At 41.8% G+C, this 17,161-nt stretch overlaps 1 protein-coding gene across 5 annotated transcripts in view; it reads left to right on the forward strand.

Annotated features, from left to right (window-relative positions):
* The window catches only part of aspscr1 (ASPSCR1 tether for SLC2A4, UBX domain containing), a 238,060-nt gene that overhangs the window by 68,272 nt on the left and 152,627 nt on the right, over positions 1-17,161 (forward strand). For all 5 annotated transcript variants that reach the window (XM_085963846.1, XM_085963844.1, XM_085963843.1 and 2 more), the window contains one exon: positions 5,931-6,555. In XM_085963846.1, coding sequence (XP_085819972.1) covers positions 5,931-6,555 — 625 coding nt within the window. The remainder of the gene's footprint in view (positions 1-5,930; positions 6,556-17,161) is intronic.

Here is a 17,161-nt window from a genome sequence, read left to right on the forward strand (position 1 = left end):
TTAACAAAAAGCTATCAATTTCAGATTTAAAATTAATGTAGCATCAATTGCCATTTGTGGAAGAGTGCCAAACTTCTGCCACCCTTTGTGTGTAGAAGTGTTTCCGAATTTCACTCCTGAAAGGTCTGGCTCTAATTTTTAGACTATGCCCCTAGACCTAGCATCCCCAACCAACGGAAATAGTTTCTCTCTATCTACCCTATCTGTTCCCCTTAATATCTTGAAAACTTTGATCAGATCACCCCATAACTTTCTAAATTCTAGGGAATACAGTACAACCCTAATTTGTGTAATCTCTGCTCGTAACTTAATCCTTGAAGTCCAGGTATCATTCTGGTAAACCTACGCTGCACTCCTTCCAAGGCCAATATATCCTTCCTAAGGTGTGGTGCCCAGAACTGGTTACAGTGCTCCAGGTGTGGTCTAGCCAGGGTTTTGTACAGCTCCAGCATAACTTCTACCCCCTTGTATTCTAGTCCTCTAGATATAAAGGCCAGCATTCCATTAGCCTTTTTGATTATTTTCTGTACCTGTTCATGGCATTTTAATGATCTATGTACCTGGACCCCCCAGTCTCTCTGGACCTCCACTGTTTTTAGCTTTTCACCATTTAGAGAGTACCTTGTTCTATCCTATTAGGTTCAAACTGGATGACCTCACATTTGCTTACATTGAAATCCATTTGCCACAGTTTTTGCCCATTCACTTAATCTATCAATATCTCTTTGTAATTTTATGCTTTCATCTACACTGCCTACAATGCCGCCTATCTTTGTGTCATCGGCAAATTTGGATATATGACTTTCTATGCCATCATCTAAGTTGTTAATAAATACTGTGAATAGTTGAGGCCCCAACACTGATCCCTGCGGGGACACCACTAGTCACATCCTATCAATTTGAGTACCTACCCATTATCCCCACTCAGCCAATTTCCTAACCAGGTCACTGATTTGCCCTCAATTCTGTGGGCGTCTACCTTAGATAACAGTCTCTTATGTGGGACTTTATCAAATGCCTTCTGGAAGTCCATATAAATAACATCCATAGACATTGCCCTGTCCACTACTTTAGTCACCTCTTCAAAAAATTAAATCAGGCTTGTCAGGCATGACCTACCTTTCACAAATCCATGCTGGCTCTCTCTGATCAACTGAAAATTTTCAAGGTGTTCAGTCACCCTATCCTTAATTATAGACTCTAGCAATTTCCCGACAACAGATGTTAGGCTAACTGGTCTATAATTCCCTGGTTTCCCTCTCTCACCATTCTTAAATAGCGGAGTGACATACGCAATTTTCCAATCTACAGGAACGGTTCCTGAATCGAGAGAACTTTGGAAGATTATAGTTAGGGCATCTGCAATGTGCTCACCTACTTCCTTTAAAACCCTAGGATGGAAACCACCTGGCCCTGGGGATTTGTCACTCTTCAGTGCCATTATTTTCTTCATTACTGTTATTTTACTTGCGTTAATTTTATTGCGTCCCTGCCCCCGATTCAATATTAGTTTCCTTGGGATTTCCGGCATGCTATTCTCTTCTACTGTAAATACTGACACAAAGTAATTATTCAACATGTCCGCCAATTCCCCATTGTCATGGACAGTATCACCACTTTCAGTTTTTAAGGGGCCAACATTGCACCTGACTACCCTCTTTTTCCTAATGTAATTGTAAAAATTCTTCGTAATGATTTTGACATCCCTTGCAAGTTTCTTTTCATAATCCCTTTTTGTAGCTCTTACTATCTGTTTTGTGACCCTTTGCTGTTCTTTGTATCTTTCCCATTCGTCAGGATCTGTGCTATGTTTTGCATTTTTGTATGCTTTTTCTTTTAGTTTATGCTATCTCTTACCTCTTTAGTCGTCCATGGCTGCTTGTTTTTTTGGCAAGTATAGCTCTTGCCCCTCGGGTATAAACTGGTTCTGTATCACATTAAATTCTTTTTTGAAGATCTCCCACTGATCCTCTGTCATTTTACCCATTAACAGATTTGCCCAGTTTACTGTGGACAGTCTCTGCCTCATCCCATTGAAGTCGGCCTTACCTAAATCTAGAATCTTAGTAGCTATTTCACGTTTTTCCCTTTCAAACACTACGTTGAACTCGATCATGTTATGATCGCTATTGGATAAATGTTCTCGCACAGTTAGGCTGTTAACTAAATCTGGCTCATTACTAAATCTAATATGGCTTTCCCCCTTGTTGCCTCTAGGACATATTGTTGTAGAAAACTATCCTGCACCTTATAATTATTGAGTGACTGTTAAAAACATTCTGAAATTTAGACCATTTTTGCTATTTTATTTTTACTTTTTCTCTTGTGTTTACATAAAGGACTGATTTCTGTGTTAACATTTCTTGAATAGTTTCCGTGCTCTTGGTATGGAAACCAGGTGCATGCAAGTACCACAGCTGGTATGCAGACTGCAGTAAGGCCACTGAAGACCTGAGTCCATGAGCCCCCATTCTGACCTTCATATTCAGCCATCTTGGTCAGACTGCTTAACTCCAGGATACCTTCATCTTGGCAAAAGAAAAAGTTGCATATCTTGCCTACGTAGACTTCTTGGTTTGGCAGCCCAACACTTTTCCTTTCTTTGTCTTTCTCTCCAGCATTTCTTGGAAGATGGGAAATAAACCTCTCCTAAATTTGCTTATGAGCAAGCATTCTTTCAAACAGAAGAATTACTCCTCTGACTGAATGGTAAAATGATCAACTGCATCTGTGCTTCAAGTCACAAAGAAAACGCATTAATAATGCCAACAAACTAAAGCTGATGCAATTCAGTATCAAACTAAATAAAGAGTGTGAAATACAATATATTGGTATATAGAGGCATTGTGCATTAACATCTTCATTCCTTGCATGTTATTGAGTTTTTTGCATTGTATTATGTAAGTGCTTTATTCTCAATATGCACTTTGGAAAGGAGTACAGGTTCAAAGACAACATGGAGGAAATGTTGCAACTGGCACAAATCAAGTCATCATCTACATGGATATATTGAGGATTACGGAAGCCACAGGATAAAAGATTAACGCAACAGCAACTTTATATTTATATAGCGCCTTTAATGTAATAAAACGTCCCAAGGCGCTTCACTGGAGTGTATTTAAAAAAAAAAAACACATGAAGGAATGTTCCAGAATTGAAGTTGCTCTTAAGTGATTGAACCTATAACATGCTGAAGACTTCCAATCTATATGAAATGGATTTGGAAAAGTATCAAAGAACTAAAGACATTGGAGAAGGAGGTAAGAAAAATAAACCCATTTACATCAAGAATCAGAACAATCTTAGAGAGAAATTGAAACTTTCACAAAAAAATCATCAGTGTAGTCACCTTCACCTCAGTCTTGTGTAGTTTGAGAATAAAAATTAAAAAGAAACAAGATATGCTTTTGTATGCACTGTTTGCAGTGCTGAGTTAATTATTAAAAAAACAAGAACATTGTTACACCAATGTATTTTGTTTTGTACTGATCTGTGTTCTACAAATGTCGCTTTGTTCTATTCACAGCAATGCAAACTACGGCCAAGCTTTGGGAGGACCCTTGCCCTATTCGCAGAGGTACAACGTATTGGCTGCTGAGCTTCAGAAGGATCCTTGGCACAGTCGTATTCTGGTTCACGGGTGGTGAGCGGGACGGCAGCTCAACTACTGGAGAAGTGAACATTGGCTCAGAATCTCCACCTAAAGGCCTCGAGGGTGCTCGATGGAGGTCATTTGGGCAAAATCCTAGAGTAGAATAGAGAGTTTCTGCCTTTGCATTGGTACAGTGAGTCAGTATGTGCCATCACCTCTGCTCAGGCCAATTGCACAATATTATGAGATTACCCTTTCATTGTGTAGTTGAGTGTTACCAGACTGCACACTGTGATGGGACTTTTTCAATGGCCTGATAAGCAGGCGCATACCCTCATCTAGCAGACTGAGATGGCGGGTATTAACAAGTGCACCAAGAAAGATACCACAAAAATGTTGGCGCAACAACTGTGGGAGACAGTTGTTATTAAATGCCACAATTACCAGTCTTGACTTTGAAGAGGTTCAGTTTGCCTTAACAAGAAATTTGAAGTGTGTAGCAATCATGCATTCAGACCCAGCTTGCTACCTTTTGGGGGGGACTTTGTGACATCTTTTTTATGTCATATGGATTCATTTTTTTTTTTTTATTGCAGTTGGTTTTCCTCTCTGACGCCCTTTTGAGATCATTGATACAGTTCCATCAATCCTATATATTTCATGGAAGTGAAGAAAAGGGAAAAAGGCAATTTTTAAAGAAGCTTATTGACTACTTTGAAATGGTGACTTATTTGGGGAAGCATGGCTGCAATTTTGAACACAGGAAGATGCCACAAATAGCAGTGTGATGAATGACCAGTTGATCTATTTTTCACAATGTCGATTGAGCCAGGAATGCTGGTCAGTACATTGAGAGAACTCCCTGCTCTATGAGTAGTGCCGCAGGATTTTAAAGCCTACACGAACAGGTGGAGAGAACCTCAGTTTAAAATTCCATCCAAAGAATAGAACCTCTGGCAATGTATCACTCTCTTAGCATTGCACTAAAGTGTCAGTCTAGATTATGTGCTGAAGTTTTGGAGTGGGGCTTTCATCCCACAACCTTTTGATTTGGGGCTACCAACTGAGCCAAGCCACCTGGTAGCCTTTTGTGGATGATGGAACAAATTTTGTGCCAAAAAAGACAGTGGGCAGGATTTTCATTGGGCCGTGGAGGCGGGATTGGAGGCGTGTGGGGGGTTAAAATCCCGAAATCAGGGGGCACAAACCCATCCTGCCCCCAATCCGCCTCCATGCCAGTTTTAAAAACGGCGGGTACCCGACCTGCACCGGGACCCGCCTCTCTGAGGCGGGAAGGGGATTAGTGCCAATTAACTGCCTGTTAACAGGTAGTTAACAGGCAGTTTTTAGCCTGATCCCTATTTGCATTGGTGAAATGTGGGATTCCCGACGGCTCCAAACCACGCCAAGTTAGCGAGGCGGGCCTTCGGGATGAAGGGCTTGGTGGGATCGAGATGTCCGGTGTTCAGGCGAGTGATGGGTGCATGAGTGCAGAGGTAAGTGTGTTTGCTGTGTGTAAAGTGTTTAAAGAAGTTTTACTTACATGTACGTAGCTTTACAACCTTCCTTCCTTCAGGTCTCTGGAGTCCCTCATCTCACCGGCACAGAAAGCAGAATGGCTGCGAACTGTCAAAAGTTCCAGCATTCAGCTTTCTGTTCCGGGGAGATCTCTAAATCATCCCGAGAGGAAGGAATTAACCTGGAGTACAGCTTGTCAGTGTTTGACAGCTTCAAACAGCTGCCAAACGCTGATATTTCATCTGTCAAAATGTCTTGACAGATGAAATATCAATCTGTGATGTCACCTGTTGCCGGGTGGCCCTTAATTGGCCTGCTGAGCCCGCTGGGCGGGCTCAACAAGGTCAATCAAGTCAAAATCGCGTGGGTTGGCTAGAACTCGATGGAGGCGGGACTACAACCCCGAAAGTTGTAGTCCCGCCTCCTACCCGACTCCTCAATGAAAATCCAGCCCATTATGTTTGAGGACAATAAATATTCGAATGAATATGCTACCAAAAAACACGATTGCTTTTGGACTTTTGACTTCAGTCTCCATTTTCTGCCCGTATATTTATTAGCATAGGTCAAGTACCTTGTTTATGCATCTTAAGATGGTAAATTTGGATGTCTTAATGCAGTACTTTAAAAAAAATTAAATAGCATTCCCAGCTGAGCAGTACTGCTTCAAGCACCTTAATGCCCAATGTTTTGAAAATAGTGCTCTTTCCCCTGCAACATTAGTTAATTCAGACCATGCCCAACTAAATAAGCAGTTCATATAGTTAGCAGGGCTAAGTATGGGACTTGATCTTTAATTCTGTATCATTCTTTCATGTAGGTATGTTTTGAAGAAACCCAGTGTGGATGGACAAGATGAACCCATGGATTTGGCAGCAGTTTCTGACGAGCAGCCAGTGAATAAACCTGAGTCCAAAACAGTACTGATTGAGGTTGTTGATGGCTCTCTATCGGGACCGGACTCAGTTCGTTCTGTGGAGGATTCTAGCCCTAATGGGTTGATCACAGAGATGAACTCGAGCAGACCTGTGGAAGTTTCTGCCGAAAAAAAAGTGCCACCATTGGACTTGACATGCGAACGAAATAAAGGCATTACAGGCACTTTCCAAAAGCAAGAAGACGGGAACAAATTGCCAACCGAACAGATCCGATTAGAGCCATCAGAAAAGCCAAGTGATGATTCAGAACAGCCTGCTGCTCCTGAGCCAAGCCCTCCCTCAGAATGTTCTGACATTTCAGACCCCTGTGCCTCACCCACAGAACAAAATGAAAGTCCTGTGCTTCTCCCCTTTCCAGGGGGTGGTCAGCAGCTGGGCCAATCAGAGAAGGGTAGAAAGCAATTTACCTCCGATGAACCATCGAAGGCAACACCACCCTTTTCTAGTCCAGCTGGTCCACCACATCCGAAGAAATCAAAAACTAATGTTCAGCAGTCGCCACTGAAGGTAGGAAATCAGACATTAGTTTTGTTTGAAAAGTTCTGTCCACTGGTAGTGCAGCAGATGTAAGGAGGCTGTTTGTTTTGGTTCCTTAATTTGTAGTAACAGGCCATGCTGTTAAGTGAAACTCCAGTGTTTGCATTTCTGCCTGAGCCCTTGTTTCTTAGTTACTGTAAGTATAAATGTCTTCAATTCTCATTTTTTCTTTGCAGATAGCATCTGTTCTAACAACTGTGGTGTGATAGTCCTGTAGCAACTTAAAAAGCAGTGCTTTTTGTTTTTGGCATCCCCAGCCTTTCCTTCCTCTTAGCATCTTAGGCTTTTAAAACCCAAGTTTAGTTTTACTTAGTCACTTCCTCTTGACTTGCCTTGTCTGACTTCTGAATCTTCTTGATGCTGAATTATATGATGAAAGTTAAATGCTCTTACTTCGATGTTTATTCCAAAGTACTTTCAGATCTGTTGCTGTCTGTCTAGCTCTGCTTTAAGGATTCAAGCTGTCTCCAGTTACAAACAATAATTTCCTTGACTTGGTAACGCGTCCTATCTACACGGTGGCAAACAAATGATGGAGGTGGCTAGCAAAAACTGTTAGAATCCTTAATAAAACGTCCCTATTTGTCACCTTTGGCAGCCAGAGGTGTCCGCCATGGCTCAGTTAGTAGCACTCTCTCCTCTGAGTCAGAAAGTTGTGGGTTCAAGTTCCACTCCAGACACTTGAGCACAAAAATCTAGGCTGACGTACCAGTGCGGCACTGAGGGAGCGCTGCACTGTTGGAGGTGCCATCTTTCGGGAGATGTTAAACTGAGGTCCCGTCTGCTCGATCAGGTGGACGTAAAAGATCCCATGGCACTATTTCGAAGAAGAGCAGGGGAGTTAACCTCGGTGTCCTGGCCAACATTTATCCCTCAAATCAACAGCATTGAAACAGATTATCTGGTCATGTGGGAGCTTGCTGTGCACAAATTGGCTGCCACGTTTCCTACATTACAACAGTGACTGCACTTCAAAAAGTACTTCATTGGCTGTAAAGCGCTTTGGGACGTCTGGTGGTCTTGAAAGGCACTATAGAAATGCAAGTTCATACTTTTTTAATATCTGACCAGTGATGGAATGTTATACCTCTATTTGGCAAACTATGAAACAAAACCTTTTTGCTTCTGGATTCCATGCAGACCAGAGCCATGGAACCATGGAGACATTGGACTTGATGAGGATCACCTATTCCATGCCAGAAAGTACCCTCTAAAATAGGAGAGAAATATTGCTGGACAAAACAGTTATACAAAATTAGGATTGAAGCAGCGCCATACAAGTTGCTGATGTTTAAGGCAGACCTCCACAGAGAGCTGCTCTGGCTGTATTTGCATCCAAATTAATTCAAAATATTTGTACAGCTAGCCAGTAACAAAGCTTCACACTCTACTATTACTGACTGCGGAATGCTTTCTTGAACCTTGGATGTTGGAATATGCAGTGGGTTTCAGAAAATCTCTGGCCTGTTTGGACAGTCTCAGTCCAGTGTTTAGTGGGTACAGGCACAACACTACTTAGAAATGTAACAGTGGCCCATTAGGATTAATATTCTGGGGTTGGAGGCAGTGTTAGGAGTTTTACTCTACATCTAATATACCTGACAGGAAAGTGCTTATTTCTGATACTGGGGGGTCGATTTTCCTGAAGCTGTCAGGAAGAAGGCGGGACTACAACTTTCGGGTTTTAGACCCGCCTACTTCGATGTCCGGCCAACCCACGCAATTTTCCCTTGATTGACCTTGTTGAGCCCGCCCAGCGGGCTCAGCAGGCCAATTAAGGGCCACCCGGCAACAGGTGATGTCACAGACTTCAATTTCATCTGTCAAGAGTTAAAATTATTTTTCAAAAAGTTAAATTTTTATTGTAAATGCTTCATTAAAGGGACTCCTAATTAAATGTGAAATTGGGAACATTTATTTTTATTAGCATTGTGTAAATTCTTTAATTATTTGGCGATTCCATTGCTTGTCATTAGGGCATTCCGTTCGGAAATGACAGCAATGGAATCCTCCTCTCTGATAGGAGGATCTGGCCCACGTGATCTCAGGGATGCTTCCGAACTGCCTGCGTCCCTGGGATCCATGGGCCTTTACGCAGGCATATGCCTGGAGGCCCAGGAGCCAGCCGGTAGGTTGGTATTTTTTTTCGGGTCGGAGGTGTACTCCGGAGGTACGCCTCCGACCGCAAATTCCGGCCCATTGTCTTTCTGATCCATTTGCTGGGAGAAATGTGAGAGTGCCCTTGACCCAATCTCTTGCCGTTTTGTTTTCTACCCTTCCAGTGGGCAGGTGGCTCATCTTAGCTCTCAGAATTTCCCCACAGTGACACTGAGGTGGGGGTGGGAGGGTATTGAGCTAGTGTCCTGAGGTAGGGCACCCATGGTTAATTAAGTGTATGGGCAGAGTATATCAATGGAAAAGCTGTATAAATTCTACCAGGGCTATATGCAGATAAATTCAATTTTTCTTGAGATTCATAAATGGTTAAATATTTTCACAAGTCAACTTTTAGGGACCAGAATGTATATTAAAAGAAGAATAAAGTAAATGGTGAAGTGTGGTTAATAGCAGTAAACAACTACAGGAAACTTTCTGGTATCCGGCACGGACGGAACCGACGTGTTGCCGGTTCATCAACAATTCCGGATAACCGAACGCTATCGTGAAAGATACGGAGCTCAGAGCTCCGTATAAAGCAACAAACCCTGTGCTTCAAAACAATCGGCACAAGTTGCAAGCGTCTCTGTAGCTTAGCAACAGCTTCAGCTACACCCTTGCACAGCAACAAATGGAGTAAAAAAAGTAACTAAAAGTTAAAAAAAAAAGTTACCTGAACCAACTCCTGAATTTTGCCGGTGGATAGAGTGTTCCGGTTATTTAGGGGCCGGTTAATCGAAAGTTTCCTGTACTGTACAGTACATTACTTTTAAGAGTGCGGGGAAAAAAGTTTAGGTTACATTTAATTAAATAGCAACACATACCAAACTGTTTAAATACTGATCTTTATTAGCTGTAAATCTTTTTAAGAGCATAAGTTTGGATTTGTGCCATGGTGGCTATACGTTTTCACAGTTACACAGTGTGTTTGTTTGAATACTTCATTCTGTATTGTGCTGTATGTGTCAGAGATCACTCCAGCACTTCCTGTTGATCCATTTGTATGCATGTGGCAGTTTGATTTTTTTTGTGAATTTGGAGGTGAATAACCTGGAACCCTAAAGGTGCAAACAGACATTGTTAAAATGTGTCTGACTTCCATGTGAGTCACAAAAAAACCTGAAGAACCAGACTGAAGTACTCTTTATTCTGAAATAACAACAGAAAATGCTGGAAAAACTCAGCAGGCCAGGCAACATCCGTGGAGAGAAATTAGAATCGACGTTTCGGGTCGAAACCCTTTTTCAAAACTGGAAAGGAAATAAAATAGATCAAAGGCAGGGCTGCGATAGAACAAAAGAAGTAAAGAGACATTAAGAGGTATTCAAAACCAAACTCTTTATTCCGTTTGATGTAACATCCATACATTTATGGGTTTAGGATTCAGCCTGAATCTTTTTGGTGGATGCATGCATTCTAGGTTATGAATATTTATGAAAAAAGCAGTTTAATTTAAAAAAAAAATGCTGTACCTTAAGTAATGGTGATATTAAGTGGATTCCATTGATGGTGTAAAAAGGAAAATTGCCTGAAAAATGTAAACTCTTAGTTATATGGCTCAGCTGGTTAACGCACTGAGTAGCTGAGCTGTATGGTGAGGTTTCCAACGTTTGATCTTGGTTTTTTGAGTAGGAGGATCCCATTTGGGGAGGCAGAAGGGATGTTACACTTGGCTTTGGCACACTAGGAGGGGGAGGGAAACCCTACTCCTCTTCGATGTCCAGTGACCCCCTGCTGAATAGCGCATGTGTGTACACAGTGCGAGGACAAGATGGAGATTGACTGTGGTGTCCTCCGCTGTCACCCTGATATGCCTTGCCTTGGGCTCACACATGCATGGTATCCATTTGCGTGGTCATCACCCATGGAACTTAGCTCAGTCACTGTCTTCAATAGAGGAGGAGAAAGACAAACAAAAATTACAAAATGCTCACTTAAAAAAAAAAAAAAAAAAAAAAATTCAAGATGCATATCATGAATTTTTTTTTATCTTCCACATCAGGATGGGTCTTTGATGAGCAGATTGTTGATGGAGCAGTATTCTTTTAAGAATTTACTTTTCACCGCACAGTGTCACGAAAGTTACAGTATGAATGCAGAGTCTAGGCCGGACTCGGAGAAAAGGACCTTGGAGTGGGTCATTTCCTGCTGCTTGGGCTTGACACCACGTGGAGTACAAGTCCAGTGCAGTGTCCAACCGGGTTTTAAAAATGCACCGTGGTCTTAATCTAAATGTTGAGGGACTGGACATGGCCACCCATTCTCTCTAACATGATCGGTTTTAACAGCTTGGAGAGGAGATGCTCACATGCATGTAACAGTGCAAGAACAGAGCTTTCTCTGGGCAGGAGAATTGGAGCTCCAGCCAGGCAGTGTAAATAGAGGATTAGTGGATTATCAGCTTTTCTGCTAAAACACTGTGTTTATATTTGAGTTGACTACAGTGGTTGGGGTGTTAATAATACTTGAAATAATATTCCTAAAATCACAAATGGGTGAGGGGCAAAGAGGCAATCTGCCTACTGTTTGCAAAAAAAACCTCTCCCACCCTTGTTTTACATTCAGACATCCACGCAACATAATCCAAGGTCTCTTCATCTTCATACCAGCAGCAGATCGCTTCCTGCCCTGCAAAGTTGCCCGATAAGTCGAGCACATTCTGTGGAAAAAAATGTAATCATCAGTTTTAGTCTGAAATTTATTCCAAGCCTTCCCTTGACCATCTGGTGTAATTCCACTCCAAACTTCTTGGTCACCCTACCTGGTCATCTGGATTCTATTTTTAAAAGAAATAATTTTCCATTGACATGGCAATAGGTCACTGCTCTTGCTTTGGGTACAACTGCCACCAGTGCTACTTACTACGCGATCTGCAAGTACAGGTAGAACTGTTCCTTTGCCAGACCACAGAATCTTTGCACAGAATAACGTAGAAATTGCAACACAGAAATAGACCATTTGACTCCCCAGTCTGTCGGTGTTTATCCTCCACATGAGCAATAGTCCTTGTCTCATGTACTTGTCCTGTTCCCATGTGCCCACCTGTTTCCATACTCCTTTATTCCCCTTTTTTCAACTACCTATCTAACCTATTGACAAGGTCTCCGCTTCAATCACCAACTCTGGTAGTGCGTTCCACAACCTCTCGACCCATAGTTTCTGCTCATTGTGTGACGAAGGCATACATCTCTTGGAGACTTGGGTGAGAGCATACCTCCATGAGGAACTGGGAGAGCCAGACCAACAGTCGCCACTATCGGATAACTGGGCAGTCTGATAAACAGAAAAGTCCCAGTTGGAATGTATTCTTACACAGTCATGTCCTCAGATTGGTTCACAATTAATTTTCTGTTCCATTGTTGCATTTTCTGAATATTCAGACCCTTGCATATACACTGCAGGTGGAGAGATGAAACTTTTCTGTTGGATTTGGATGTGTGAGTTTACTCTTTTTATAAGGGTTGTCTACCACCACTGGTGTAGAATATTTAAGATTGTTTCAGCTTTTGATCACCTAGCAGGGACATAAAACAGTATGGCAGCCATCTGAGCATGCCACAGGCCTCCTAGTGGATTATTTGTCATGAGGCGATAGGTGTTTCAGTGAAGGGATAATTACTAGTCTTAGCCCCTTTAGGGCAACCCCAGATCAGGCGTATTCACCAGACATTCACTTTCAACTAAAGTTTGAGGTAGCCGAATCCTAAAGGCACATAATTGGGTCTAAAGGTCTGGACCATCTCTCCCTAAAGGAAAGGAACAACCTGAAGATGTTACCGTCCTTCAGATAGCACTTTTAATAAGTTTAACAAGACTGTAACGTACCGGATATTATAAGGGTCCGGAAAACTCCCCCAGAATTCTGCAACTCCTCACCAAAGAGCGTACAGAGATTGAGTTCACGAGTTTGATACAGCAGTATTATGTGAGACAACTCTAAAAATATATAGATTTATTAAAGAACCAACATGTATTTTACAGTTGGTGAGTCAATCGCAACATTAACAGTTCCAAAAAGAGAAAACTTTACAATCTTATCAGAGATCCTTATTCTCAAATCTTAACTTCGCTACAGTTTTACAGTTTTTAGTCTTATTCAGGATATCCACCAAAATCAAATACAGCACCTTTTGATCCCCGAGGTACAAAGAGTTGGAGATTTACAGAGCCTGCCTCTGAAGCCGAGAATCGCTTTGCCCCTTTACAGCGAGTCTATTATCCCATTTGAGAGCTCAATATTTATACCCTTTTCCAGTGGCATTCCCTTTAAGGTTTTCTGCTGATGTAAGCTAATTATCTCTATAGTCATTTTTCTGCTGACTTCTGCAATTCTTAGTCACCTCAGCTGGTAATAATACAGACTCGTGTCTCTCCTCTAGCTGTTCGAAGCTTACAATAAAAAACGGTGTAACAGCAGGTGCATTTCATTTGATGTCATTTTTACTAAGGCCTTCTGTTTGTGCCTCTTTACGAAGTTAAATTAGAACACCTTGTACATGGTGTACCATTGTCTGCTCCCAAAGATTCAGACCGTCGGGAGCCTTTAACCTTCTGTTTCAGTAAGGTTATTCATTCAGTGTCAACAACTATCTTATCTCTATTGCCAGAATGCTACTACAACTTTTTCAGTTAGGTTTCCAGATTCCCAAACCCAGTTTGTCATGTTTTAATAAGACCAGAATTCTTTCATAGAATGGTGTATTTTTCTGAATAGGTTATATGGCTTAGTCCTTCACATCAGAAGCTGGGATGCTAACAGTTGGATCTTTTAACTTGATGAAATACAGAAACCCTTCATTTTAAGTGGGCTGCCCCTCTGCGAGTAGAGAACATTTCCATTTTCTTCTTGTGCCAGGATAAGTTTAATTGCTCTTTTCTGTCCACAGAAATTACTTCTCAGATCATCTCCTCTTCCTAGGAGCAAGGCCCACCAGCATTGGCGTTTAACATTATGGCTTTGATAGAGATTGCTGTACACATGGCTTAAAATAGCAAATCGCAAAGAGTTATGATTTGCTGTCCTTATCCTTGGGTGGTGTTCCCTCTATACAGGTGTCCGCTGTGGCTCAGTTGAAGGCACCCTTGCCTCCGAGTCAGAAAGTAGTGGGTTAAAGTCCCACTCCAGAGGCCTGGGCACAAAATCTAGGCTTATACTTGCAGTACTGAGGGAGTGCTGCACTGTCAGAGGTGCCATTTTTCGGATGTGACATTAAAACGAGGCCACATTTGCCCCCTCAGGAGGATGTAAAAGATTCATGGCACTATATTGAAGAAGAGCAGGAGAGTTTTCCCCAGTGTCCTGGCCAATATCTATCCCATCAACCAACATCATTAAAACAGATTATCTGGGCATTGTCACATGGCTGTTTGTGGAATCTTGCTGTGTGCAAATTGGCTGCTGCATTTCCTACATTACAACAGTAACTACACTTCAAAAGTACTTCATTGGCTGTAAAGCGCTTTGGGAACGACCTTAGGCACCATATATATGCAGGTTTCTTTATTCAAATTTCAATGTCCCCTAGATATGTTAATCGAGCTGTCATACGCCTGCGTGGGTGCAGGCTGCCATCTGGTGTCTCTCACAAGTGCTTATTTTCAATGAGTGAGGGTAGTCGGTGAATGTTGGGCTATTCGGGGAAGCAAAAGAGGGGAGGGCACCACAGTCAAACCCAAACCTTCTGGCATTTAAATAAATATTGTGCTCACCAAAGCGAGAGGAATTACTGCTGGGGCAATGGAACACTTCCCATTTCAATGACCCAGTGTTCATGTCGAGCACGCCTACATCAGATGTAGCACAGCTTGATGCAGAATGAAACTCCCTCTACTCCAATAACGTGCCTCAGCTCTAGCCTCAACAGCACCCTCCTGCATTATTGTAACAATTTTTCCATTCTTGCACCAACCATCCTTGGATCTTGCTGAGTGGCATCGCCAATTAATTCCAAATTGGAGGTTAGAATGTGTTGTAGGTATGTGCATACCAGGAACTGGATTGAGACTGTCCAAATTCATTTCAGATATTCAGCAGAAGGCACTAGATAGCAGTTTGGATTGGGAACACTGGATTAAAAAAAAATTCTCCCTAGTCCAAAGCCGTGGCTCAGTGGGCAGCTCTCTCTCTCTCCTCTGAGCCAGAAGGTTGTGGGTTCAAGCCCCACTTCAGAGACTTGAGCACAAAATCTAGGCTGACACTCCCAGTGCAGTACTGAGGGAGTGCTGCACTGTTGGTGGTGCCGTCTTTCGGATGAGATGTTAAATCGAGGCCCAGTCTGCCCTCTCAGGTGAACATAAAAGATCCCGCGGCACTATTTCGAAGAAGAGCAGGACAGTTATCCCCGGTGTCCTGGTCAATATTTATCCCTCAATCAACATCACTAAAAAAAATTGGATTATCTGGTCATTATCTCATTGCTGTTTGTGGGAGCTTGCTGTGCACAAATTGGCTGCTGCGTTTCCTACATTACAACAGTGACTACACTTCAAAAGTACTTCATTGGCTTTGGGACGTCCTGAGGTCGTAAAAGGCGCTATATAAATGCAAGTCTTTTTCTTTCAAGGTCAGAGGTAGCACTGAGGTAACTGACTGCAGCTGAAATTAGCTGACTGAACCTTGATAGTTGGTTAAATCTGTGCATTTCCTGTTCTTTGTGGCTCAGTTCTTCGTTAGACAGTCCAGTTACCAACTGAGTCAAGGAACTCTGTTCAAAGGTCACTTTCATCAGGCTGTATGTAACAACTGTTGAATATTACTTTTATTCTCTCTCTTAAACACGGTTTCAGTACACCTTTGTGTCAATGTTTATGGTACTTTCACCTTTGTGTCAATGTTTATGGTACTTTAAGTCTTCTGAAACTCCTGTTTTGGATATGAATTTGGTATTGCACAATGTGCTCTTCCTTCATTACGTTTTCAAGCCACCTGAAATTCTTCAATTTAGTACCAATATTTATTCAGTTGTTCTCATTTTGAGCCCTTTGATTCTCAGACTACTTCTGTATTGCAATTTTTCCATTGTGAAGCTTCCAGTTGAATTTGCCTTGATTAATGCACCTTCATTGGTCCTGCCATCGTCAAAGGCTCCGTATTAATGCTAGTTCTTTTCAAGTAACAGCTCTTTACTCGAGAACACTACCAGCCTTCACCGTGAATTCATTTCACTGAGCCAGACTTTGTCCCACCACATGTTTCTAACTGCTGTTTATTTGATAGAGCTTTTGACTAGGAATCCTGTTGTGATAAATGTACTGGTAGCTAAGATGATGTGTTTCACTTATCAGTTGTACTTCATCAGGAATTGGGACCGAGCAGTACATGGACTGCAGTAGAGTCTGAATTTCTCCAGCTAGAGAAATTCAGCCAGACTTCTCTCATCCACCTAAATCTCAAAAGGAACAGCAGTTCTATAATTGATATGAGGAGTTCTTTTCTTTTGCACAGAAGCGGGGGAGAAGTGCCTGAAAATCCATTCAGCTGTTCGCTATGTAAGTACAGCTTTGGGTGAGAGAGGCGCCAAGCAAAGTATGACTCATTGGTTGGTAGTACACTGTTACCATCCGACATAGCGAGATTGCCCCCAATGGAGCAGAGTACATTTGTAACTTTTTAAAGAGTGCAGCATGTAAGAGGTATGAAAAGTGGACATTACTGTGTACACTTAAACTTAATAATTGACAATCGGGCCCTAGTATTGTGTAGTGTAAATGAAGACATGATCACCTGAATTTCGTTTCTGTAATATTAGTCCTCTTGTGTTAGGATGCTGTTCTTTTGCATTTAGCTAAAGATATTACTGGTGTGAATCATGTATTTATAAAATAAATCATGAACAGTCTGATTGAAACCACAATTGAAGTGTGTTCTAAATCATGGTTTGGCCCACTAGTTGCCAAATTTACAGCTTTTGATCCAGAATTAATTACAGGTTTCAAAACAGCATGATAAAGACCTAATTTCTTTACTGTAATTTTTAAGTATTATGCCTCCCAAGATGTTATAACAAATTGGATTTCCTAGAGCCAGAACTATTAGAAGGTGGAAATTATTTTTATATTGTGACATACTGGAAAATATCCAGTAGTCTGAAGGAATGTCAAAATGAGATTGGGATAAGTGGATCACCGTACAGTGCATAATGCACAGCAGCACGGGCCAGGGCACCTAGGTTTGAACTACTGTACTGAAAGGAGATGGTACAAGGGAATCTGCTGATCTACCCTTAATAACACCGCCTAATAAGACTCGACTGTTGCCTTAGGAGACTGTCCAGTCTATTCAATCCTCTCAGTTGAGAAGTATTGACTGAGGAGTGGGTGGTAGGAGCTAATGTTAGAACAATTCAAAAAATATTTGTTTTTATTAAAGAGCATTACAAATTGAAATATTCTTCAGTATACAGTACATGGGAAAAGAAAT

The sequence above is a fragment of the Somniosus microcephalus genome, chromosome 21 (assembly GCF_052327205.1).
Source record: "Somniosus microcephalus isolate GS21.2 chromosome 21, FLI_Smic_1.0, whole genome shotgun sequence".
NCBI classification, from domain to species: Eukaryota; Metazoa; Chordata; class Chondrichthyes; order Squaliformes; family Somniosidae; genus Somniosus; species Somniosus microcephalus.